General features: G+C 40.9%; 2 protein-coding genes across 2 annotated transcripts in view; one reads left to right on the top strand and one right to left on the bottom strand.

Moving 5' to 3' along the window:
- ZBTB7C (zinc finger and BTB domain containing 7C) overlaps positions 1 to 27,482 on the bottom strand; it is a 380,971-nt gene that overhangs the window by 215,088 nt on the left and 138,401 nt on the right. The gene's annotated exons all lie outside the window — the stretch shown is intronic.
- On the top strand, positions 10,089 to 10,626 carry ZBTB7C-AS2 (ZBTB7C antisense RNA 2). The gene is given in 3 exon segments (XM_019014318.2): positions 10,089 to 10,337; positions 10,340 to 10,520; positions 10,523 to 10,626. Coding segments are annotated over 3 exon segments (534 nt in total).

Consider the following 27,482-nt stretch of genomic DNA (forward strand, 5'->3'; position numbering starts at 1 on the left):
TAATAAAAAAATTGTCAACAAAAAAGTCTAGGACCAGATGGATTCACAGCTGAATTATCTCAGACATTAAAAGAAGAATTGGTACCAATCCTATTGAAACTATTCCAAAAAGATAGAGAAAAAGGGAATCCTCCCTAAATCATCCTATGAAGCCAGTATCACCCTAACACCAAAACCAGGAAAGGACATAACAAAAAAAGAAAACTACAGAACAATATCTCAGATTAATATAGATGCAAAAGTCCTGAACAAAATAGCAGCTAACCAATTCCAACAGCAGAATATCAAAAAGATAATACACTATGATCGAGTGGGTTTCATACCTGGGAGGCAGGGATGGTTTAATATACACAAATCAATAAATGTGATATACCACATAAACAGAATCAAAAACGAAAATTGCATGATCATCTCAATAGTCACAGAAAAAGCATTTGACAATATCTAGCATCCCTTTATGACTAAAACTCTCAGCAAAATCAGTATAGAAGGACATACCTTAAGGTAATAAAAGCCATCTATGACAAACGCACAGCCAATATTATACTGAACAGGGAAACATTGAGACCATTTTCCCTGAGAACTGGAACAAGACAAGAATACCCACTTTCACCACTTCTGTTCAACATAGTACTGGAAGTCCTAGCCAGAGCAATCAGACAAGAGAAAGAAATAAAGGGCATCTGAATCAGTAAAAAGGAAGTCAAACTGTCGTTGCTCACTGCTGGTATGATCCTATAACTAGAAAACCCTAAAGACTTATCAAAAAAAGCTCCTAGATCTGGCTGGGTGTGGTGGCTCATGCCCGTAATCCTAACAATTTGGGAGGCTGAGGCAGGTGGATCGCTTGAGGACAGAGTTCAAGACCAGCCTGGAGAACACAGCAAAACCCCATCTCCACTAAAAATGTAAAAAATTAGCTGGGCATGGTGGTACACGCCTATAATTCCAGCTACTTGGGAGGCTGAGGCACAAGAACTGCTTGAACCTGGGAGGTGGAGGTTGCAGTGAGCCAAGATCATGCCACTGCACTCCAGCCTAGGTGACAGAGCAAGACTCTCTACCCCCCAACAACAACAACAAAAAAAGCTCCTAGCGCTGATAAATGATTTCAGTAAAGTTTAATATAAAACCAATGATGTATACAAATCAATAGCACTGCTGTACAACAGTGACCAAGTTGAGAATCAAATCAAGAACTCAACCCCTTTTACAAAAGCTGCAAAAAATAAAATAAAATACTCAAGAATATACCTAACCAAGGAGATGAAAGACCTCTACAAGAAAAACTACAAAACACTGCTGAAAGAAATCACAGACAACACAAACAAATGGAAAAACATCCCATACTCATGGATGGGTAGAATCAATACTGTGAAAATGACCATGACTGCCAAAAGCAATCCACAAATTCAATGAAACTCCCATCAAAATACTATCATCATTTTTCACAGAACTAGAAAAAACAATCCAAAATTCATATGGAACTAAAAAAGAGCTCACATAGCCAAAGCAAGACTAAGCAAAAAGAACAAATCTGGAGGCATCACATTACCCAACTTCAAACTGTACTATAAGGTCATAGTCCAAAACAGCATGGTATTGGTATAAAAATAGGCACTTAGACCAATGGAACAGAATAGAGAAACCAGGAATAAAGCCACATACTTACAGGCAACTGATCTTTGACAAAGCAAACAAAAACATAAAGTAGGAAAAGGACACCCTATTCAACAAATGATGCTGAGATAATTGGCAAGCCACATGTAGAAGAATGAAACTGGATCCTCATCTCTCAGCTTGTACAAAAATCAACTCAAGATGCATTGAAGACTTAAATCTAAGACTCAAAACTGTAAAAATTCTAGAAGATAACATCACAAAAACTCTTCCAGACATTGGCTTAGGCACAGAGTTCATGACCAAGAACCCAAAAGCAAATGCAACAAAAACAAAAATAAATAGATGGAGGCCGAGGTGGGTGGATCACGAGGTCAGGAGATCGAGACCATTCTGGCTAACATGGTGAAACCCCATCTCTACTAAAAATACAAAAAATTAGCCAGGTGTGGTGGCAGGTGCCTGTAGTCCCAGCTACTCAGGAGGCTGAGGCAGGAGAATGGTGTGAACCCAGGAGGTGGAGCTTGCAGTGAGCAGAGATTGCACCACTGCACTCCAGCCTGGGCGACAGAGTGAGACTCCATCTCAAATAAATAAATAAATAAATATAGATGGGACTTAATTAAACTAAAAAGCATCTGCACAACAAAAGAAATAATCAGAAGAGTAAACAGACAACCCACAGAGTGGGAGAAAATATTTGCAAATTATGCATCCAACAAAGGACTACTATCCAGAATCTACAAGGAATTTAAATAAATCAGCAAGAAAAAAGCAATTAATCCCATCAAAAAGTGGGCTAAGGAAATGAATAGATAATTCTCAAAAGAAGATATACAAACAGCAAACAAACATGAAAAATACTCAACATCACTAATTATAGGGAAATGCAAATCAAAACTATGATGCAATACCACCTTACTCCTACAAGAAGGGCCATAATTTAAAAAATCAAAAAATAATAGATGTTGATGTGGATGTGGTGAAAAGGAACATCTTTACACTGCTGGTGGGAATGTAAACTATTAATACTACAATCACTATGGAAAACAGTGTGGAGATTTCTTAAAAAACTAAAAGTAGATCTACCAACTGATCCAGCAATCCCGCTACTGAGTATCTACTCAGAGGAAAAGAAGTCATTATATGAAAAAGACACTTCCACATGCATGTTTATAGCAGCACAATTCACAATTGCAAAAATATGGAACCAACCCAAATGCCCATCCATCAACAAGTGGAAAAAAAAGTAGTGTATATATATATACCATGGAATACTATTCAGCCAAAAAAAGGAATTAAATAATGGCATTCACAGCAACCTGGATGGAGCTGGAGACCATTATTGTAAGTGAAGTAACTCAGGAATGGAAAACAAAACATTGTATGTCCTCACTTATAAGTGGAAGCTAAGCTATGAGGATGCAAAGGCATAAGAATGATACAATGGACTCTGGGGACTTGGGAAGGGTGGGAGGGGAGTGAGGGATAAAAGACTACACATTGGGTACAGTGTACACTGCTCAGGTGATGGGTGCACCAAAATCTCAGAAATCACCACTAAAGATCTTATCCATGTAACCAAACAACACTTGTTCCCCTAAAAACCTATTGAAATAAAAAAATAGATCAAGACACCAAAAAAAAAAAAAAGAAAAAATGAAAGTTATATACTTTTCTATGGTATATACGCTCAAGAGTAAAAACATATTTTTTAAGGAATAGAGGAAAAGAAGAAGAAAGTATCTCAAGCATCTTTTTTCATAAAGTTATCGGAGAATGCGCTCCATCAAAACAAGGGGGCAAACCAAGAAAGGAACAGATTTTAGATTCAGGAAACAGGACATCCAGGACAAACAGGACATTCAGGAAACAGAAGAGAGGATGGGGGAATTCCTAGAATGCTAGAGCCGGTTGAGCCCAGGTTGAGAGCTGTGCTCCAGAAAGCAATCAGACAAAAATGGTCAAAGTATCCAGAGAGATTTCAACAAGGAGATGAAACTGACAGATTGCCTGATGTATTTGAAAGGATTAGGAAGGTATTTGTCCAATTAAAGAATGTTGGGGATGGAATTATTAATAAACATATAGAAAACTAAGCATCAGACATACAAACAAAAACAATTATTAATTCCAGAAAACAAAAATTGTGCCTAAATGGAATCATATAGCTCAGGTGTAACCGAAGTACATTTTCACTATAATATACTGTAAATACTAAATTTGGATCTAATCACAATTATGGTATAAAGAGAGAATATGGGAGTGTGTTTCTAGTGTGAATATGGGGTAAAGGGAGCTAAACTGTCATCTTCCATAGCAGGAAGTCAGTTAATAATAAAGCTTAGGCCGGGTGTGGTGGCTCACACCTGTAATCTTAGCACTTTGGGAGGCTGAGGCGGGTGGATCACAAGGTCAGGAGATGGAGATCATCCTGGCTAACACAAATACAAAACGTTAGCCGGGCGTGGTGGCGGGTGCCTGTAGTCCCAGCTACTTTCCCAGCTACTTCGGAGGCTAAGGCAGGAGAATGGCGTGGACCCGGGAGGCAGAGCTTGCAGTGAGCTGAGATCACACCACTGCACTCCAGCCTAGGCAACAGAGCGAGACTCTGTCTCAAAAAAAAATAATAATAAAATAATAATAATAATAATAAAGCTTAAAATAGAAAAATGACAAATAATTGTATATGCCTGTTACTTAAAGAAAATGGAAATAAAAAAACACACTTTTTTTCTAAGAAAAAAAGTAGTCTCTCGCAAATGGAAAATGAGGTAGGATGGGAAAAGGACTGCTATTTTCTGTAATAACTTTAATTAAACTCTGATTCTTTAAATTATAGGCATACATATCCTGTTAAAAACTAAAACTTAAAAGGATGAGATACCATATCGTACTTGAGGTTGTGATGCTGGCGAAATCATCATCAGGTGCTTTGACACCCCCCATCCCATGCCCCCAACAACCACCACATGCACACACACCCTGGCCTCTGCCTGGTCACCTATGCCCCCACAGCTCTCTGGACCACAGTCAGGGCAGGACCAAGTCAGGGATAGAGGGGGCTAGACTGAGCGGACCATGAGCACAGATAGGTCATAAAAGAATAGCAGTGTATTCAATGATATATACACTAAAATTATACCATGACAAAGTGGGATTACCCCAGGGTTGCAAGCAAGTGTTGCCTCATATAAGGGGTTCTATTAATATGCTACACCACATCAAGACGCTAAGCAGGAAAAGCATCTTATAATTTTAGTGCATGCTTGACAGGTATTTTATAGAAATCAACAACCATTCCTAATAAAAATTTAAGAACTAGAATTAAAAAGAATTCCGGTTAACAGCATAGAGCATCCATATTTAAATTAGCAATAATTCCTCTACATTCAGAATATACAAAGATGCCTACTATTATCATTGTCATTGAAATCATTCATAAAAATATTATAATTTAACATTGTCTGGAAAGTTTTTAAAAACAATGACAGAAAAGAGAAAGACACCCCAATGGAAATAAATACTGAAAAAGAAGAAACAAAAATATCTCCTGTATATGATGTGATTACATACCTGGAGAGTTAAATCAGCCAAAATGATTCAAATATAAAAATATCCAGTGATCCTGTTAAACTGTAAATCAGATGTCTGTTTCATGCCCTCTCAACTTTGTGGCTTCCCATCTCCCTCAGATTAAATCCAGTGTCCTTGGCCCCATACCATCTGGTAACAACCTTGTTTTCTCCAATTCTCCACCTCTTCTGCTTCACTCCAAACACATGGCTTTCCCTGTTTCTCAGTGATATGCTTAGGCTTTGTGTCCCCACCCAAATCTCATCTTGAATTTAATCCCCATAATCCCCACATGTCAAGGGAGAGACCAGGCTGAGGTAATTGGATCACGGGGGTAGTTTCCCCCATGTTGTTCTCATGACAGTGAGTTCTCACGAGATCGGAGGTCTGCTGGTTTTATAAGTGTTCGATAGTTCCTCCTGCATTCATTCTCTCACCTGCCGCCCCCCTGTGAAGAGGTGCTGATATGTTTTGGCTGTGTCCTCACCCAAATCTCAACTTGAATTGCAACAATCTCCATGTGTCAACGGCGGGGCCAGGTGGAGATAATTGAATCATGGGGGTGGTTCCCTCATACTGTTCTTGTGGTAGTGAATAAGTCTCACAAAATCTAATGGTTTTATAAATAGGAGTTCCCCTGCACAAGTTCTCTTGCCTGCCACCATGTAAGACGTTGCCTTTGCTCCTCCTTTACCTTCTGCCATGATTCTGAGACCTCCCCAGCCATGTGGAACTGTGTCCACTAAACCTCTTTCCCTTACAAATTACCCAGTCTCAGGTATGTCTTTATTTGCAGCGTGAGGACAGACTAATACAGGTACCTTCCACCATGATTGTAATTTTCCTGAGGCCTCCCCAGCCGTGCAAACTGTGAGTCAATTAAACCTCTCTTCTCTACAAATTACCCAGTCTCAGGCAGTTCTTTATAGCAGTGAGAGAACAAACTAATACACTCAGGATGCCACATATGTTCCCATCTCAGGGCCTTTGCACTTTCTGTTCCCTCTGTCATCTCTTCCAGGTCTGCTTGAATGATACCTTTTGATACTGGCCCTCCCTGTCTTTCCTATTGCAAATGTCACTTTGTCAGTGGCCTGTCCTGAACACTAAATCTTTCCCTGGTCATTGTTTGTCCTCTGACTATGCTTTATTTTTTTCTTTATAAGATTTATTGCTGCCACGCATATTAGTTATGTTTTTGCTTATTGTCTCTCTTCTCGCTAAAATGTAATCTCCAAGAAGATGAAAATTTTAGATTCTCAGAACCTAGAAGAATATCCGGCCCACAAAAGGCACCTGGTAACTCGATGTTGAATAAATGATTAAATGAAAGGCATATAAAACACACAAGAGATACATAAAAGAATTACTATCTCTTCTTCAGAAAAACAAGCAGTACTCACAGATTGAGATTGACAATTTCCATACATAATATAAAGCTTTTCTGTAATAAAAATAAAAATTAAAAAGGACAACAAAGTATTTGAATAAACAAAACAAAAATGATTAATAGTTATCACCTACAAAGAGTGCATTTAAATTTATAAAAACACCAAGACCATAACAGACAAACAGATAATTCATAGAAAATTATATACAATATAAACAAATACATGGAGAAATAGTAATCTTCACTAGTAAACAAAGGAATGTAAATTAAAGCAAGTTGAAATACTGTTTTATCTGTCAAATTAGAAAAAACAGTTTTTGCTAACTGCTATTGAAGTGGAGAAAAAGCTAGTAGATTCATTCCAGAGTGATGGCACTGTATTAAATAATATTTTTGCAAAGTAATTCAGCAATATAGAGAAAGAGCCATATACATGTCTGTGTCCTTTACTAGTAATGCCTCTATTAGGAATTATTCCTATGGAAATTCAATAGCAGCAAAAAGCTATTTGCAAGAAGATGCTCACTGCAGTGTTATCTATAAAAGCCCCAAACTGAAAACCATAAATGGCCAACATTAAGGGGAATGGTTTAATAAATTACAGCACCTCTGTACAATGGAATATTATGTGGCCATTAAAATGATAATTATGCAGAAACATGAAAAATGTTTATGATCCACTGGTCATTGAAAACAGGCAGAATACAAAATAGTAGGCATATACCACAGACAACACTCCCAGCATGTATTACATTTAGAAGAGATAATAAGTAAAAATAATATAATAGTTGGATTGGGGTTAGTAGAATTTTATAGGTGACATAAGAAATATTATTTTTTAAATGTTCTCTTTAAATTTTCACACAGAAGCTCTTGTAATTTCTAACAGGTTAGATTCTGAAAGGCTCTTCCTGTGCCTGAAGTAATACTGCACCAACTATCAATTTGTACATAGCCCTGTAAAACTTTATCATCTTTACTTTTATTTACACTACAATAGCAAGACTCTTCTTACCACCACTTTTAACACTCCCTCTGCTGTGGAGTTTAAAGGCAATGCAGAAATATGTCAAACAAAGGAGGAGGCAAACAAAATAAGATGGAACACTAAGGCTAGAGCGAAAATGACCCTGGAAACCACTCCAGCCACCTGTCCATGGCCGGCAGAGCTAATGTGTTTTTGCCTTGGCCGGAAGTTTTGCTTATGTGTCTGAAAGCTATTAGGTGGAGGGGAGTCTCCACTTTGCCCAAACCAGAACACATGGTCTAGAAACACAGCTGGGACTTGACTCAGCCACCCTCTAAAACCCAGGCACAAGCCCAAATGGATTTCCCCAGTGGCATGCGTGGGGGTCAAGTGGTTCCACTGATCCAGAACCCCCAACATCTTTGAAAACAAGCACAGCTTCATAGCATAGAATGGGATTGGGGGTCCAGTCTTCCCAGAATATTTTCTTTCCCATCTTCCCCTTGGGGAACAGATTCACCCACCTTCCTTGTGATACCTTCCTGATCTTTCTGCTAGATCCTAGCTGGGAGACCTTGAACAAGTTAGTTAAACTCTCTGAGCCTCACTTTCCTCCATTGTAGAAAAGGGGATAAGAAAAGCCCCTACCTCACAGCACTATGTGAGCATTAATGAGTTAATATGTGTCAAGTGAAGGGAACACTGCCTGCCATATAACACTCAGATGATGCTAGTTATCACTAACTGTTGTCCTCGTGGTGGAATAGACCTGATCTCTCTTTTGCTCCACTGTGGTATGTGCCAATACTCAATAAAAAAACCCAGTCCCAAACTTGGAATGGGACAGAACCTTTTTGCGTGATGTAATTTCCAAGCTCTTTCTGGGAAGAAATTAGCATTGATAAAATGCTTAAGCAATTTTCTGACAAACTTTAATGAGATTAAGACCTCTTCTGGGAAGCCAGATACCCACCCACTCAGCTGACTGTCAGTCAGGATCTAATGATCTTGAAACAATCCTTTTTTTTTTTTAATATCCAGTCTAACAGTGATTACTTAATCATCCTGTTTTTCTATAAAATTTTTCTATAGGAGACAATCTCTGAATTAACCCACTAATGCTTCTTTTCTTGTGATTTGCTTGAACTTAAACTTTGGCAAGTGTTTAAAAGTAAAATATCTGACCAGGCATAACGTCTCATGCCTATAATCCCAGCACTTTGGGAGGCTGAGTTGGGAGGATCATTTGAGCCCAGGAGTTCAAGACCAGCCTAAGCAACATAGCAAGACCTTGTTTCTACTAAAAATAAAAATAAAAATAAATTAGCTGGGCGTGGTTGTGTAGTCCCGGCTACTCAGGAGAATGGGGCAGGACAATCACTTGAGCTGAGGAGGTTGTGGCTGCATTGAGCCATGATTACACCACTGCATTCCAGCCTCGGTGACAGAGCAAGAACCTGTCTCCCCCCAGAAATAAAGAAATAAAGAATATTAAAGAAAATGTTTGAAAAAACAAGCCTATTATAGCATATAAAATAGTTGATAGCATTTATTTGTATTCTTAGTTCTAACATTCATACTAGGGGAGGGACCCTGGGAAGTAAGGACCACACTTGTGATGCAGGATCTAAAAAGAAATGATTTAGGCAGATATTGAGGGTAAAAGAGTCTTCAGTAAGGATTTCCTTTTAACAAAAAGCAGCCCTCAAATCATTTCCAACAAAAAGCAGCCCGGAAAATCAAGCTGCAGCCTGAAAAAGCAAGCTAGAATCTTGCACAGGTGAATGCCAGCAGCTGTGCCAATAGGAAAAGACTACCTGGGGCTAGGCATGTTCAACATGGCGGCCCCATCTTCCCTTTTCTTTGTCAACCATGTGTACAGTAAGGAACAGACAATATGGCACTGGCCAGGTAGAGAACGCATCTGAATACTAAAAGATCAGGGCAGGATGGCCAGCTTCTTCATGGACTATGCAAACGTCACACCTGCTCTGACCAATCTCTGCGGCCCTATGTGAATCAGACACCACCTCCTCAAGCTCACCTATAAAACCCTGTGCATTTCACCATGGAACTGGGAGACCCATTCAGGTGCCCCTCTCTCTCTCTCTGCAGGAGAGAGAGCTATTCTCTTTTCTCTTTCTTTTGCCTATTAAACCTCTGCTCTTAAACTCACTTCTTGTGTGTCCACGCTCTCAATTTCTCTGGTGTGAGATGAATCTTGGGTATTTACCCCAGACAATGACACCACTTGATTTGTTTTTACCCATATTTTTATCTAGCACTGAATATTGTGACTGATATAGAAAAGGTAATCAATAAATGTTTGTTAAGAGAATAAATTAATGAAAGAACAAACAAACTTTTAATAAGAATTGAAAAAAGCAGCACTTAATATTAGCCAGAAGAACTGGGAGACTGCGTTATAAAGCACTACTGGCTTTGGACTCAACCCAGGGGTTGAAACATGTTTTTAGCTGTGTGGCTTTGGGAAAGTTTATCCACCTTCCTGACCTTCCATTTCTTCATAGCACTATGGAGAGAATAGTGCATTGTGAAGGTATTGTGAGTTGGGACAACTTGTACAGAGAGTATAACACAATGGCAAGTACCTTTGGGCCTAAAGATATCTTAGTTCTCCCTCTTGCCACTGACTCTTTTTTTGTGATTGGAAAAGTTACTTCCTCTCTCTGGGCCTCAGTTTCCTCGTTCTTAAATAATAAAAAAATCCCTCATGGGGCATGGCTCCTCTCGCCCTGCCTTCACTTTCTGCAGGCACTGCTGGTGTGTGTGCTCAGGTGTACCTGCCTCTTCCCGTCAGGTCCCTGCTTTGCATTTGCACCTGCCCCCCTTTTGTTTGTAGTCTAAGTGACATGGGTCTCCCTCTCTTTCCTCCAACTGCATCGCTCAATCCTGCAATGTGTCACCATGGTGTGGAGCTGTCATTCTGGATGATGTGGCGTGACCTCAACTGATGCCATTCCCCTCCCACCGAGCCAACCTGGCTTCCTCCTCCACCCATGGAATAAGCCAGAATGCTGAAAGTGGGAGGGAAATAGAGCACCAAGGTTAAGGAGGCAGTCCCTGACATTTATTAGTGGAATTTCTGTTTCTATGATGAATGTAGGGATTTGGGGTGACTGCCTCTTAAGGTGATATGTAGGGAGATGATGAATCCCAGTGTTTTCCTTAAAGATCCATCCAGTTTAGAGGAAGACATACATATACAAAGTCAATATTGAAAAGATTGTATAGACCTGTAGAATAGAGAGGAGGGGAAAGAGATGTGCTTGGACTTACAGCAGTGCAAAGGCTGCTGGAGCAGTGCCCTGAGCTGGCCCTTTAAGGATGGATAGGATTCACTCAGATTTGTGTGGGTGAATAGGCAGAGCCTTCCAGGGCTCCGAAACTGATGGGGTTATGGTGGAATAGGGGTTGAAAAAAAGAGAAAAAGAAAAAAATCCCTCCTGTGCCAGGGATCTAGTCAAGGTAAAATAAATACCTTTAAAAATACTTAAAAAAATAAAGATCCAGGGCAGACTGCAGCTTTCAGCCAAGATAGAGAGAAACAAGGACTGGATTTACCCTTCCACCTGGAAAAATAAAAAATAAAAATACTAGACAATATAGGTGAAACAACAGTTTTCAAGACACCAGACATGGGGCACTGAAAGACAGTGATGCCTGAGAGACGAGAAAAACTAATGTGAGCCCTACAATTGCCCAAACTATAGCCTTGAGAGAGTGTCCAGGCCATAGAGCAGGAAGGGAGAACTGAGGCACTAGCATTCTTCCTGAGTAGAAGAGACAGAGCTGAGCATCCAGGGAGATCAAGGCAGTTAAAGTTCATAGGACAGAGCACCAGAGAGAAGAGAGAGAAAGAACCTCAGAGATCTGTAGAGAGCGCCCCTCAAGTAATCATCAGAGTACCGATTAGTGCAAACATGTCAGGAAAATACCCAAAGCCAGGAAAAGAACCACCCAAAAAGGGGTAAAAGAAATAGTACTGAAGTAACCCTCAAAGGGTTAACAAGAATTCTGGATAGAAATATAGTTATAATTAAGCATTAGTCAGGCTGTGCTTTGACCTACTTCCTTGTAACTGAAAGTCACAGTAGCACTAGATACTGACCACATGCATCCCCATTGTTCCAACAGGTAGGATCTCAAAAATTGCTTGTTTTTTAGATCCTAAATTCCAGCAAATCAGCTAATACCAACCAGCCTGAAGACCCCCACAGAAGAAGTGAATCTCATGAGAATACAGTTTCTTCATCACCTTGTCCCATGACTCTGATATAGGAGTTAAGAAGAAATTACTTATGCAGATAGTGAGGGTATGGGAGTTGTCGGTAAGGTTTTCCTTTTTAACGAAAAGCAGTCCCCAAACCATGTTCTAATAAAGAGCAGCCTGTAAAATCAAGCTGCAGACACAGACAAGAAAGCTGGAAGCTTACATGGGTGAATGCCGGCAGCAAAATACTACCTAGGAATAGGCAAGTTCGAAATGGCAGTTCCATCTTCCCTTCTCTCTTTGCCAGCCACGTGTACAGTAAGGAGCAGACAAGATGGCCCTGGCCAAGTGGAAAGCCCATTTGCATAATAAGATTAGGATGGGGTGATCAGCCTTCTCCTTTCCCCGCTGCTATGTAAACATCACACATGGCTGAACCAATCTGTGGGCCCTATGTAAATCAGGCTCTGCCTCCTCAAGCCTGCCTATAAAATCTGCTGCAGTCCGCCGCTTTTCCCTTTTTCGGACACCTCTACCCTCCTCTCTCGTTTCTTCTGCCTATTAAACTTTCCGCTCCTTAACCCACTCCATGTGTGTGTGTCCATGTCATTAATCTTCTTGACACAAGACGACAAACCCCATGTATTTACCCCAGACAACAATACCGCTTCAACTTTACCCTGCATTCTTTGACCAATCAACAATCTCCACACTTCAGCCCATTCCAAAGCCCTTAAAAACCCCAGTCCTAAACTTCTTGGGGAGGTAGATTTGAGGTTTCCTCCCATCTCCTCATTCAGTAGCCCTATGATTAAACCTTTCCCTGCTGCAATCCAGTATCTCAGTGTACTGACTTGCCATGCACATCAGGCAATGAACCTATTATGGTTTGTTCATGATGCTCACATGGATCAGGAATAATGCTGCTCCCACTGGCCAGACTTGAAAACCTCACAATTCACAGGGCTAAAACACTAAGAAAGATCTTAATACTATCCTAGACTACACATTAATCTAGTCCCACCGAACAAATCTTATAAGCAAGGTCCAACAGGGTCAAACTTTTTCAAATATCTTAATTGAGCCCTTTAATAAAGCTCAAGAAAATTTAAAGGAATACAAAAATGTCCAGCACACAGGATAAAATTCACAATGTCTGACATCCAATACAAAATTACCAGACATGCAAAGGAGCTGGAAAATATGGCCCATATTAAGGAGAAAAAGCCAATCAATCCAAACTGACCCAGAAGTTAGAATTAGCAGAGAAAGACAATGAAAAAGGTATTATAACTGTATTTCATATGTTTAAAAAGTTAAGATATAGAAAGTAAGATATAAAAAGACTAAAACTTCTAGAGATGAAAACTACAATATTTAGAATGTGTTAAATAAAATTTCTAAGAGGCCATTGGTTTGGACTGAGCTCCTGCAGTAGGCCCAACAGACCAAACCAAAATGGAGTAACTCACACTGAAGTTCCACACCACCAAGCTGAAACTAAGTTGTTTATCTGAACTTTCTAGAAATTAAGAGAGAAAGAGAGATATCATAGTCAAATCTCTAAATAGGGAAGTTTTAGCCAGCATGATAAGAAAGTCCTATCTGCTTTAATCTTTACAAGAAAAGTAACTTTGAAATGACCAATCTACTTTTGTTATTTGGTTCTCTTTCCTGGGCCCTTCTGTCTATAAAGCCAACCTCCCCAGCTCAGCTCATTAGAACACTCATTCTGTTTTGTAGAATGAAGTGTTGCCCAATTCTAGATTGAAAATAAAAGCCAATTAACATCTTTAAATCAGATGTGTTGTAATGTTGTCTTTTTCAGATGAAAAATACACTGGATAGAATCCAATAACAGCAGATAAGATTTTGTTCCCTCCACCCTCCCCTATTTTCCAAAAAAGAATAAGGAATTTGAATACATAGCAATAGAGGTTATCCAAAAAGAAACACATAGAGAAAAAAGAATTTTAAAAATGTACAGAGCAAAAGTGCACTGTGGGGACAACTTCAAGCAGCTTGTTCTATGTGTAATTAAAGTCTCCAGAGGAAAGGAGAGAGCTGGAGGACAGGAATAAAGTATTTGAAAAGATAATAGCCAAAAAATTACTAAACTTTATTTTTTAAAAAAACTACAAACCCACAGTTCCAAGAAGCTCAAGTAACCTGAAACATAAGAAATATGAAGAAGGTATACCAAGACATGTCATAATCAAATTGTTCAAAACCAATAATAAAGACAAAATCTTAAAAGCAACCAGGGTGAGTGGAGGGGAAGACACGTTACATGCAGAAAAAAGTATAGGGATTACAGCAGATTTCTCATACAAAATTATGTGGGCAAAAAGACAGTGGAGAAATACCTTTAAAATACTGAAAGAAAAAATTATCAACCTGGAATTTTCTACATGGTGAAAATGCCTTTCTAAAGCAAAGGTAAAATAAAGACTTTTTCATACATACAAAAGCTCAAAAAAAAAAAAAATAGAAGGCCCATATTATAAGAAGTGTTAAAGGACATTCTTCAAGCAAAATGAAAATGAAGCCAGGTGGAAATATGGATCTAGACGAAGCAATGATAGCTTTAGAAATGGTTTTTTGCATTTATATCTGTATTTTAAAAGATAATTATACAAAAATAATAATATAATATGGGGTTTATAACATATGTAAAAGTAAAATGTATGACGATATTATCATTAAAGTCAAAAGGAAAGAAATGAAAATGTACTATTGTAAAGTTTGTATACTATTCATAAAGTGGTATAATATCATTTGAAAGTAGACTTTGACATTACAGATATATATTATAAACCTGAGAGCAACCTGAGGTAATACAGGTAATACAAATATAGGAAATACAGGTAGTTAACAAAGGAGATAAAAGGGAATCACAAAAATATTCAGTCCAAAGGAAGGCATAAAAAGAGGAAAAACTGAACAAACAAGAGATGAGATGAATAGAAAACAAATAGAAAGATGATAACTCTAAACCTAAACATCAATAATCACATTAAACATAAGTGATCTAAACATTATAATTAAAAGGCAGAGACTGTTAGATTGGATATAAAGGAAGACCCAACTATAAACTGAAACCCACTTTAAATATAAAAAAAGATGAAAGTAAAAAGGATCAAAAATATATACCAAGCTAATACTAAAGAAAAGAAAGCTAGACTAGTTATATTAGTGTCAGACAAAGTAGATTTCAGAGCAAAAATATTACCAGGAATAAAGAGAAAAGTCCATAATGATAAAAGGATCAATTCATCAGGAGGAGGACATAACAATTGGAAACTACTATATACCCAATAACAGAGCTTTGAAAAACTTGAACCAAAAACTAAACAATAAAGAGATACCCTTTAAAGCCATATATCTATTAAGGTAATTAAATGTGTACTTAAAAACTTTCCCATAAAGAAAATTTTAGACCCAGCTGGCTTCACTGGTAAATTCTACTATTTAAAGAAGAAATTATACTAATTCTACATGAGCTCTTCCAGAAAACTGAAGGGAAGGGAATATTTCCCAACTCATTCCATGAGGCAGCATTACCCTGATACCAAAACCAGACAAAACATTACAAGAAAAGAAAACTACAGACTAATACCCTTCATGAACAAGATACAGAAATTGTAAATGAAATTTCAGCAAATAGAATTTGACAATATTTTAAAAGGACAAAATATCAGGACTAAGTGGTATTTATCTCAGGACTGAAAGGTTGGTTTAACATTTGAAAATCAGTGTAAGGCGCTGTATTAACAAGCTGAAAAAAAAAATCAGGATCATGCAAATAGATGCAGAAAAAGCATTTGATAAAATCAAACATCCATTTCTGATTAAGAAAAAAACGTATCAATAAATATCAGCTGGGCATGGTAGCTTGCACCTATAATCCCACCCACTTAAGAGGCTGAGGCAGGAGGATCACCTGAGCCCAGGAGTTCAAGGCTCCAGTGAGCTATGATTGCACCACTGCACTCCAGCCTGAGTGACAGATCAAGACCCCATCTCTAGGAAAAAAACAGAAAACAAAAATATGCTTGGAATAGAAAGAAACTTCTTCAACCTACTAACATGTACAAACAAACCTACAACTAACATCATATTTAATGATGAACAACTGAATGTTTTTCTTCTAAGATCAGAAAAAAAGTCAAGGCTATCCACTCTAACTACTCCTATTCAACATTGTCCTGAATGTTCTAGCCAGTGCAATCAGAAAAGAAGTAAAAAGCACCCAGATTGGAGCAGAAGTAAGACTGCTTTTATTCACAGACACCATGATTATCTATGTACAAAATACAATGAAATCCCCAAAAAGCTACTAGAACTAGTAAGAGAGTTGTACCACGTTTGTGATATATAAGATCAATGTATAAATATTAATTGTATTCCTACATACTAGCAACAATAGGAAACTGAAATAAGAAAAGCTACTGACAGTAACACCAAAATATATGAAATGCTCAGTAATAAATACAACAATAGATGTGCAAAATCTGTTTTAAGAACTATAAATAGTGCCAGAAAATTAAAGATCTAAATACACCATGTTCATAGGTTGGAAGATTATTGATATGTCAATTATCCCCCAAATTGATCTGTAGATTCAATGCAATCCCAATCAAACTCCCAGCACATTTTTTTTTCTTTGAGACGGAGTCCCGCTCTGTCACCCAGGCTAGAGAGCAATGGCATGATCTTGGCTCACTGCAACCTCCATCTCCCAGGTTCAAACAATTCTCCCTGCCTCAGCCTCCTGAGTAACTGGGATTACAGGCGCACACCACCACGCTCCACTAATTTTGTATTTTTAGTAGAGACAGGTTTTGCTATTTTGGCCAGGCTGGTCTGGAACTCCTGACCTCAGGTGATCAGCCTGCCTCAGCCTCCCAAAGTGCTGGGATTACAGGTGTGAGCCACTGTGCCCTGCCTTTTTTTGTGTGACACTGAGTCTTGCTCTGTTGCCCAGGGTGGAGTGCAGTGGTGCGATCTCAGCTCACTGCAACCTCCACCTCCCAGGTTTAAGCGATTCTCAGACCTCAGCCTCCCAAGTAGCTGGGACTACAAGCTCATGTCACCACACCCGGCTAATTTTTGTATTTTTAGTAGAGACGGGGTTTCACCATGTTGCCCAGGCTGGCTTTGAACTACTGAGCACAAATAATCTGCTTGCCTCAGCCTCTCAAAGTACTGGGATTACAGGTGTGAGCCACTGCACCCAGCCACAAACAAATGATTTTTGACAAGAGTGTAAAAGCAATTCAATGGGAAAAGGATAGTCTTTTCAACAAATCTTGATGAAACAATGAGATATTCTTTTGCAAAAAAGCTAAATATATACCTTCTACCATACACAAAATAAACTCAAAAGGGGCCACTGTCCTTAATGTAAAACCTAAAACTATAGAATTTTTGGACAAAAACAAGAGAAAAATCTTTCTGACCTTCAGTTAGGCAATAATGTCTTGGATATAACACAAAAAGCACTATACACAAAAGAAAAAAACTGAAAAATTGGACTTCATAAAAATTTAGAACTTTGGTCCTTGTAAGATACCATGAAAAGAATGAAAAGATAAACTGCAGAAGGTGAGAAATATGCAACCCACATATCTGGAGTATACAACTCTCAAAGCTCAACAATAAGAAATCAAACAACTGTCCCTCAAATGGGCAAAATATTTGAACAGAACTTTACCAAAAAAAATATGAATGGCAAGTAAGCACATGAAAAATGTTCTGTGTCATTAGTTATAAGGGACATGAAAATCAAAACCACAATGATATATCCCTCCACAACAATTAGAATGGTGAAAATAAGAAGACTGCAAATACGAAATGTTGAGGACGATACAGACCAACTAGAACTCTCCTATATCACTGATAGGAATGGAAAATGGCACAACTATTTTGGTAAGTAGTTTGGCAGTTTCTTAACAAGTTAAAGATATACTACCACACAGTCCAATCATTCCCTTCCTAGGTTTGTGTCCAAGAGAAATGAAAACATATCCACACAGACTCATACATGAATGTTCATAGAAACTTTATTTGTAATAGCCCAAAACTGGAAACAGCCCAAATGTCTATCAACAGGCAAATGGACAAACAACCATGGAATACTGCTCAGCAATAAAAATGAATGAACTATTGATACATGCAACAACTTGTATTAATCTCAAAATAACTATGTTGAGTGAGAGAAACTGCATAAAAAGATTACATGCTGTGTGAGCCTATTTATATAAAATTCTAGAAAATGCAAATAATCTGTAATGACAGAAAGAAGATCTGTCACCGAGCATTCCCTTCCCCCTGGGCACTAGGAATGGGAGGATATGATCACAAGGGGACATAGGAAACTTTTGGGATGAAGGATATGTCTATTATTTTGATGTGGTGATGATGTCATAGATGTATGCATAAGTCTAAACTTACCAAATTGTCCACTTTAACCATATGCAATTTACTGTAATTCAGTTATATCCCAATAAAGCTGTTGAAAACAACATGCGCTACAGTAAGGAGTGGCTGTGATCAGCCTGGGTAACCTCCTGGAGTTGCAGCAGATCAAGGCAGACTGCAACAGCCACCACTCAAGAGCCCCCTTCCGGTCAGGGAGATGGTCTATGCATCCCACCTACTAGCTCTGACTCATATCTGGTGCGAGAACTGTAGTAAAGTTTTCGAGTTGGCAAAACCAAAGCACAAGACACCAGTGAAGGCCATGTTCGCCATAAGACCTTATCTGAAAAGCCATTTTGACGTCCTTGCTCCTGGCAGCAAAGCCTGCCCTAGGCCTGGTGATCTGGTCTCCCTGTCTACTCTGAGCATCTTGCCTTCTCCTCCACTGAAAACCGTTCTCCAGAAAATAAAACACAACAAAATCAAGATAAAAGGCATCAGCATGGCCCCACACCAGGCTTTAATGGGCAAATTTGTATGAGCAAGGGCAAAATGAAGGGCAGCAAGGAAAACACTGAATTAAAAGCCACTTAAATTAAGAATTCAATAGCAGCCACTTAACTAATAAATAGTATTCCTCTCTGCCATTGATTGACTCAGGATTGTAATGAAGAGTTCCAGGGGCAACAGCGGAATGTTTTAATTCATGGGATAAACGTCACCAACTCTTGGGTTCCTAAGATTGAATGTGTTGGAGAAAAGCGGAATGGAGAGCCCACAGGAATTAATTCTTGGAACATCCCTGCGGGGTCAGCATTATTATACCCTGCTTCTAGGTGGATTTAATATCTCGAGTGCTGGGCGGGGCACCGTGTGCACACAGGGGCTCCATGATCGTTATTAAGTGATGATGGGGCAGATAGACTAGAGCTGGAGCTCACACTGGATCAGCTGTCTTATTTATTTCCAAGTTAAGAGACTGAACAAATGGACTTTTGTTATTATCGTGGTGATGATTATTGCTGTGGTGCAAAATAACGGCTTGGCGCTGCCGGAACTATGTGGGAAAGACTGCACTAAGTCACTGGCTCCAGAGAGAGTTGTTCTCATAGGATGATGTTGTGCAAAATAAGAGTTCATCTGAAGGATACCCCTGATTCCCACCCTAGACGCCCACCCAACAGCTCTGCCTGGAATCCTCGCCTCTGAGTCACTCCATGCATCACAGAGCATCTTCACAGCATGGACACTAGGCTCCCAAATAGACCCTAAGCTCTCACTGTCGCTGCTTCTTACGAAGCAAGTGCCAGGTGGCATCAGCTCAGGCTCTGTGGGCTCCCCAAATACCCCATTAAGCAGGACATGGTGGTCATGGAAAGGCATTTTGGGGATGTGAGCACTCTGAATCTTCCACATCATCATTAAGATCTATTTTCTGCACCAAATGGAAGAGGCAGGTCTGGCCTTGGCCTTCCTTGTACAGAATACCTTGAACTGGAGCCATCTTAGCATCTGTGGGTGCAGGCAGAGCAGAAGGGCCAGAAGGAAGGTGCAGAGGGGACAAAGGTCCTCTTCCCTGTCCTCTGGGACATTCCAGTATATCTAGTCACAGGGCTAGGATTCACATCCCTAGAAAGTCACAGGAGTATGTGAAGAAAGCATGAACATGGAAAAGAATCTGAAATATCCTTACCTCTATTTTCAATGACTGTCTCATTGTACAGCTGGGGAAACTGAGGCACAGGAGAGTAAAATGATCGGCTCAAGGCTGCACAGTGAGAGGACGGCAGAGCTGGATGTCAACCCAAGCTCCCTGGCTCATGGTCCACCCTAGCACTTCATGCTTCCAGCCTCAGGAGAGTTCAGTGAAGTTGAAGGATGAAGTACTTGGAAGGTGGCCCATAACCAAGCAACAGGGGTATCTTGACCACTTACAGAGTCCACACCCTGTGGTCCTGCCCTGCTGGGATTCTGGGAAGAAGTCTGCTACATCCCTATCCTCAGAGAGCTTGCTGTCTCACTAAGGAGATGAGGCCTACCCACAAGAAACTCTCCAAGACAAACACCAGGCAGTATATGAAACCAAGGCTCATACAGATGATGTGGAAATGCTCAGAAAACAGCACCAGTGTAGAGTGGTCTCATCTTGGAGTAAGCCCTACAGACTTACTTTATAAATAAGGAAATGATCAGCATACAGGGAAATGTTACCCAGCCTTTCTTTCCTGTGTGACATACCCAACAGACAGGAACACATTAACACACAACCACTAACCCAATTTAAGTTTGAGAAGACTGCACGTCCGTGTCACTCCGTGTTGCTAGGTTTTGTCTTTAGGGCTATGTGGCCAGATGGGGCAGTTTCAGGCTCCACCAAGACCAGCCTACAGAGCATGCCCCAGACCAGTCATAGAGCCTGACAGTGCCCAGAAGCCAGTATCATTGGATGCAGAATCTGTGAGCCAAGAGCACTGGTTGGGCCTCACTGCAGAGCTGTCCACCTTGTATCCACTCTGTCTTCTCATGCTCCTACCACCAGAATGCCTTCTGTGCCCACTCAGGGTAACCTGCACCTGGCCTGGCCCAGGTTGCTCATAACATGAGCCACTGTTCCTCTCTGGCCTAGAGTGGCCCCAGCTCCCATGGGAACCATGTGCTCCAGCCTGATTCAACTCCTCATTGTCCCACAAACACCATAAAAGTTCCTGTCCCAGTGCTTGGTGGACACTTTCCCCCACCTAGCAAGGCTTTCAGGTCTCTCCTTCTGGCTAAATCTACCTGCTCTTCAGGACCATCCCCCACACCCTGACTGCCTCAGCCCACGTGGATCTTTCTGTCCTCTGGGCCCCCAGTACACTTGCAAGTAGCACCACTCACGTGGCACCAGCACGAGCAACCCGTGTGGGCAGGGAGATGCTGGTGCAGCCTCCTTGCAATCATCAGCAACCTGAGGGCAGCATCACACTGTGCTGATCTCTGCATCCACTCTGCAGCCACTCGTCCAGACATCAGAGTTAAGGATTAGAGAAAACAGAACTGTCTCTTCTTTTTCTCAAAGGAATAGAGGACCTTAAAAAATGTACTTAATGAATGCATGCAGCTGAGCTCTCTGGTGTCCCGAAAATGACCTTCCTGACCTCCTTCCTGGCCTCTCTCCACAACCTTCCACAGCAGTCCTGAGAGGGTCAGCTATCTCGCTCTTGACACTGGGAACTGTGTCTATTCATGTCCCTGTGGCTCCTTGGTGACAATAAAGCTGCTAAAAAAAAAAACAAAAAACTCAGCAGAAAGGAGCCAAGGATACAAACAGATAATACATACGAGGAAAAACAAATCATAAACCAACATATTAAATAGTAATAGATTAGTAATCAAAGATATGCAAATTAAACCACTCAAGCCCCCCAAATGCAATGTAAGGCAATAATATACCATTTTATAGTTATAAATTAGCCCCCCAAATGGAGTTAATAAATCAAATGCTGGTAGGACTGTAGACAAGTGAGAACATTCGTAAACGGCTAGTGACATTAAAATCTGGTACAATATTTGGGTAAAATATTTAGCAAAACACATCAAGACCTATAAAGATATCTGTACTCTATAACCTAGTAATCCCACTGTTGGGACTTCATCCTAAAAGAAGGAACAGAAATCTGCAGTCCCACCATTGCTGAGTCAGCAGTACCTAAGGCCTGTGACTGTTAATACCTCCAGTACGTGGGTGACATCTCTACAGTCAATTAATGAGCCAGTCTTCATAAGATATTACATTAGCCAGCCTGGCTAACATCAATTACAGTCAGAAGCTGAGTTGTAATCATGGGGCGAATAAGACTGAGCTGCTCATTGTTTAACGTGACCACAGAATGAAATCACCTTTATGAGCACAACTGGGATAAATCAGAGAGAAACAAAGAAAGGAGCACTCGCCGCATGTCACTCCCCACAGCTGGCTCTGTGTCACTGCACATCCTCACAGATGCAGCTAGGCTTGCCTGCCTACTCTGGGAAGGCAGAGCCCCACTCCCCAGGCTTGGCTTGATGAAGGACCTTCTGGGTTCTTCTGAGAGGCTGGGTTTCAGCTGTCAGACACAATCCAGGTTTCAGAGAGGTGGAAATAGCTTTCCAATGTGCTGGAAAGCAGTGCTTTGGAAACCTGGCTGCAGGGGTTCGGTTAAGGGAGGCTGGGAAGGGCTACCACCAAGTCACCATGGCAACAGCCTCCTTGGCATCACCCTCCCCCTAAGCCGGCCAGCTCCCACCAAATGGTCTGCTCACATGGGGAATGGTGACTAACTACATGTTCATGTGGTGGACACTCCCCCAAAGGACTGTGCCTGGGAGTCAGCCAAAAGGGCAGCCTGTAGAATTTTCTACCTTCACAGGGCACTTTGCAAAGCTCTTTTCCATCTGTCGTCTCAATCAACCCCCACGACCACAAGTGAAGTGGAAGGACAGGGGTCCCAAGTCCTTGGTTGCAGATGAGAAAGTAAAAGACAGAATGGTTATGCCACTTGGGAAGCTCATGGTGAAGTGAGAACCACCTGTCTGGATGAGAGACAATGGGTGGAGATGGGGTAGGAGGAGGGATCTGCCTTCTAGTCCTGGCGGTGCCAAGGAGGTCTCTAATAGAACTGAAAAGCCTGGTTTTAGCAAGAATCAACCCTATCCTTGATATCTAATCACCTGGCCTGCCTTTGGCAAGAATCCTGTTAGGTTTGTTTGGCAAGAGTCCCTCTACCCTTGATGTCTCCACTAGTAATTTTCTAACTCTGCTCCTGCAACTCTGCTCTTCGATTGTAAGTCCCCAATTGTCCTTGTTGTGTTTAGGATTGAGCTTAGTTCTATCCTGAAGTCTCTTTTCTCTTATTGCAATAGTTTCTGATTAAAATCTGTCTTTATCTCTTTAGTGCCTGGCTATGGTTTTCTTTGGCAATAGTCAATATGTTCAGCAATTCTGAAGCTAGAACACGGGAGTTCAAGTCTTGGTTCATCTCGGATTTTCACTTAAGCTGGGCAAGTTATTTATGCTCTCTGAGCCAGTTTGCTCATCTCTAGAACAGGGATTGTAACGGAACACACCCCAGAGGAGAACTAAATGACATCATGCAGGCAAAGCACTGAGCCCAGTGCTGGCCTGTGGGGAGGGTGCAATAAAAGAGCCCAGTTTTTCTTATGGTCACATTGAAAATAAAACTCACAATAGGAAGGACATGGCATCCTGTCAAAGAGAGGCATCTCTTGAATCTAATCGTGCCAACATCAGACAAACCCTAAATGAGGGGCACTTACAAAATAACTGGCCTGTATTCAACAAAATAGCATTCAGTCCATGGGAGACAGGGAAAGACTGAGAAACTGCTCACAGACTGCAGGAGACTAAAGACGCGTGTCAACTTGCTGTACCGTGTGATTCTGCACTGGGCCCTTTTGCTAAAACGACATCATTGAGACACTTGCACAACTTAATGAGGGTCTGAGGATTATGAAGCAGCAGCAAATCAGTGTGAATTTCCTGGTTTTGGTGGCTGTGGTGTGGTTCTATAGCAGAATGTTCTCGTTTATAGGAAATGCACACTAAATAATATTCTGGGATGATGGAGCGTCAGTTTGGCAATTTACTCGCAAATGGTTCAGGGGTGAGGGAAGGCTCCTTGTACTGCATTTGTGCCTTTTCTGTAAGTTTGAGATTGCTTCAAAATTTTAAAAATTCAAAAATAATTTTAAAGTGAAATAAAGCTAATGCTTAGAGAGGTTTAAGTGGTCGACGGAGCTAGGACCCACCAACACCCAGGCCTCCAATCCCACAACTCATGCTCTTCCCACTGACTCCATGGCAGGGAGGAAGGCATCCAGGAGGCGACTGAGAAGGACTATTGCAAGGGTCTTGGTTTCTGGTCCCTATTAGGCCTTTAACCCCAGTCTCTTCAGTCTCTTCATCCATAGAACAAGCAGGTGGCAGAAGCCTGAGGTTCTTAACACAGGCAATACCACACCCCGGATGTTGGAAATGAGGGTGCCAAATAACCTGCAATGCCTCCACAATCTCACCCAGCCAAGACTTGACCTGCATTCTAGCACTATAGAGAAACAGACTTCGTTTTGTTCATAATTTTAGCAGGAGTTAGTCATCATTGTAAAAGAAATCTCATTGCAATAGCAGTGCTGCTCTCAGCAACTGAGCTGTCCACACAACCCCCCTAGCATCCGTACCAAGTCAGTGGCTCCAAGCACAGGGGCAAGCTTCTGGCCACTTCATTATGTCTCCTAGTCTACTCCTGCCTAAGCACTGATAGAGTGAAATACATACAATTTTATTACAAGTTACTTTCCTTTTATTTCTGTTTAATGTTACAGGTAGCTATATAGAATGGATTTTTTTTTATTTTATGTGTAGGTAGGTTTACATGTATTTATGCATATCATTTCAGGCTAGCAAAAGGAATATTATAAGATATGTGTTATAATAAAAGGACATTGGGTCTTCAATGGGACATACATCCTAGTAGGCTCCACCCCATTCCTTTAAAGGATTACATAGTACTCTATAGCTCAAAAATTCCTCTACTAATAGACACTGAGGTCATTTGACGTTTGTTTCCATTTTCACTGCTGCAAATATGGCTGCAGTGAACACCCTGGTACCTGCCTCTTTGACTCATGATTAGCTTCTGCTGTAGGTCAAGTTGGATCAAAGCACAAGGTCATCTTCTTCTAGCCCAGCCCCCTCCATTGCTCATCAGATACCCCCTCAGCACCACAGAAACTACATGACAGGAAGTTTTCTCTTCTGTTTCTTGTCCAGGCCTTCCCACTGTCATCACTGACCAATCCCTGGCAACAATTCATCCAGCATCAGATAAGGCATGTGTTCACTGCTTGACAGCAAGGCCCCCCTCAACAGTCCTATTCAACTAAAACTAATCGGCAGGGATAAAGAGTGGCCTGGCACCACACTCTCAGCTGGAGTTTGCACAAAGTGAAATGCATTTTAGTCTGGCAGCAAAGTCTTTTCACGACTGGGTCTTCATTGTTATCAATATGGTAACCAAGGCCAGAGGAATAAAGGAAACCCAAATTCTCCTTCCCACTCTCACTCACCATGGCTTCTCCCCAAGGTTCCTCTGAGCACATCACATTCTGGTTTACAGGTTGAAAGACACATCAATACGTGTCTCCATCAAACTCACATGTTGATATCCTAACTTCCAAGGAGATGGTGTTAGAAGGTGGTGGAGCCTTTGGGAGGTCATTAGGTCATGAGGGTGGAGCCCTCCTGAATGGGATTAGAACTTTCATAAAAGAGACCCCTGGAGAGCTCCCCTGACCCTTACACCACGTGAGAACACAGCAATAAACAGCTGGTTGTAAGCCAGCATGCAGCCCCTCACCAGACACCAAATCTACGGGCACCTTGATCTTGGACTTCCCAGCCTCTAGAACTGTAAGAAACTAATGTCTTTTGTTGGTAAGTCACCCAGTTTATGGTATTCTGTGATAGCAGCCCAAATGGACTAAGACAAAAGGCCTTGTAGATTTCTAGCTTCTAAATGTCTCTGTCTCACAGATGTGAATTGCAAGTATTCTCCATAGGCCAACATTCAAGATATATCAGCCGTTTTGGCAACTGAGCACAATATTTAGCAAAGATACTTTCCATAGGCAAATGAGAACAAGTTTGAGGTGAAATCTTTGGGAACAGCAGGCCATGCACTTGTTTAAGCATTGAGTTTCAAAGTCCAACGGCACACTTTTCATAATTACAAGCACTTCTCCAGCCCCGTGTCATTCATTTATTAATTTATTCACTATATAGACATAGAAGACTATGAAAGAAAATTTTGCATGAGACACTTGTATAAAATGGCAAGACAAATTTTATGCAAGCTGTCACACTAGGGGAGAGAGACTTCAGCGCAGAACTGAGCTCAACTTTGAATACAGCAGAGACAGCTGGGGATTTATAGCCAAGGAGCAAAGTGAGGGGGCCAGTGGGTAGAAATAACTAAGAAGAACTTGATTAGACATCAAGGGCAGGGTATTCTTGCTAAACTGGCTTAACAGGATTCTTGCTAAAGGCAAGCTGAGGGCTTAGATATCAAGGGTGAGGGATGAGGAACTTGATTAGATATCAAGGGTAATCAGATATCAAGGGTGGGGGGGATTCTCAATAAACTGGCTTAGCAGGATTCTTTGCTAAAACTAGGCTCAGCTGGCCAAGGTCAAGGCCTAGGCTAGAAGAGGGCTTGGAGGAGCCTCACTAAAGTTTGTCAAGGAAAGCATCCTTGTCAAGACATATACATGTAAATGTGGGTGTAGATAAAAATATAGATGTAGATATATCTATCTATGCATCTACATACATATGCATATTATACTAGTTCATTGTGATGCTATAACAAAATATCTTAGACTGGGTAATTTGTAAGCAACTGAAATTTATTGCTCACAGTTCTAGTAGCTGGGAAGTCCAAGATCAAGCCACCAGCAGATTTGGTGTCTAGTAAGGGCTTGCTCTGTTTCTTTTTTTTTTTTTTTTTTTTTTGAGACAGGGTCTTGCTCTGCTGCCCAGGTTGGAGTTCAGTGGTACACTCTTGGCTCACTGCAACCTCTGCCTCCCAGGTTCAAGTGATTCTCATGCCTTAGCCTCCTGAGTAGCTGGGACCACAGGCACATGCCACCACGCCCAGCTAACTTTTTTTGTATTTTTAGTATCGGCAGGGTTTTGTCTTGTTGACCAGGCTGGTCTCAAACTCCTGGCCTCAAGTGATCCACCCATCTCAGCCTCCCAAAGTGCTGGGATTACACGTGTGAGCCGCCATGCCCGGCCTGCTCTGTTTCAAAGATGGTGCCTTCTCACTGTGTCCTCACATCACTGAAGGAGATACCACGCTCCCTCAGGCTTTGATATATGAGCACTAATCATATTCCTAAGGGTTCTATCCTCATGACCTAATGACCGTCCAAAAGCCACACCTCCTAATACTATCACCTTGGAGGTGAGGCTTCAACACATGATTTTGTGGGGGCCATCAACAGTCAGACCATAGCACATATAATCAGGCACCTTACTGGAAGCTGGGGATGAAGTGGTGGAGAAGAAAAAGCCCCTGTTTAGAAGGTTCAGCATCAGGAGCTTCTCTCCTTCATGTGCTGATATAGCGTAGGCAGATGAAAGCACCATGCTCAAAGTGAAATCCACCACTGTAAGGAATGTTAACCTCTCAAATTACAAGAATACCTGAGATTATAGGGACACCTGGGACCAC

This window comes from Gorilla gorilla, chromosome 17 (genome assembly GCF_029281585.2).
Source record: "Gorilla gorilla gorilla isolate KB3781 chromosome 17, NHGRI_mGorGor1-v2.1_pri, whole genome shotgun sequence".
Classification (NCBI taxonomy): Eukaryota; Metazoa; Chordata; class Mammalia; order Primates; family Hominidae; genus Gorilla; species Gorilla gorilla.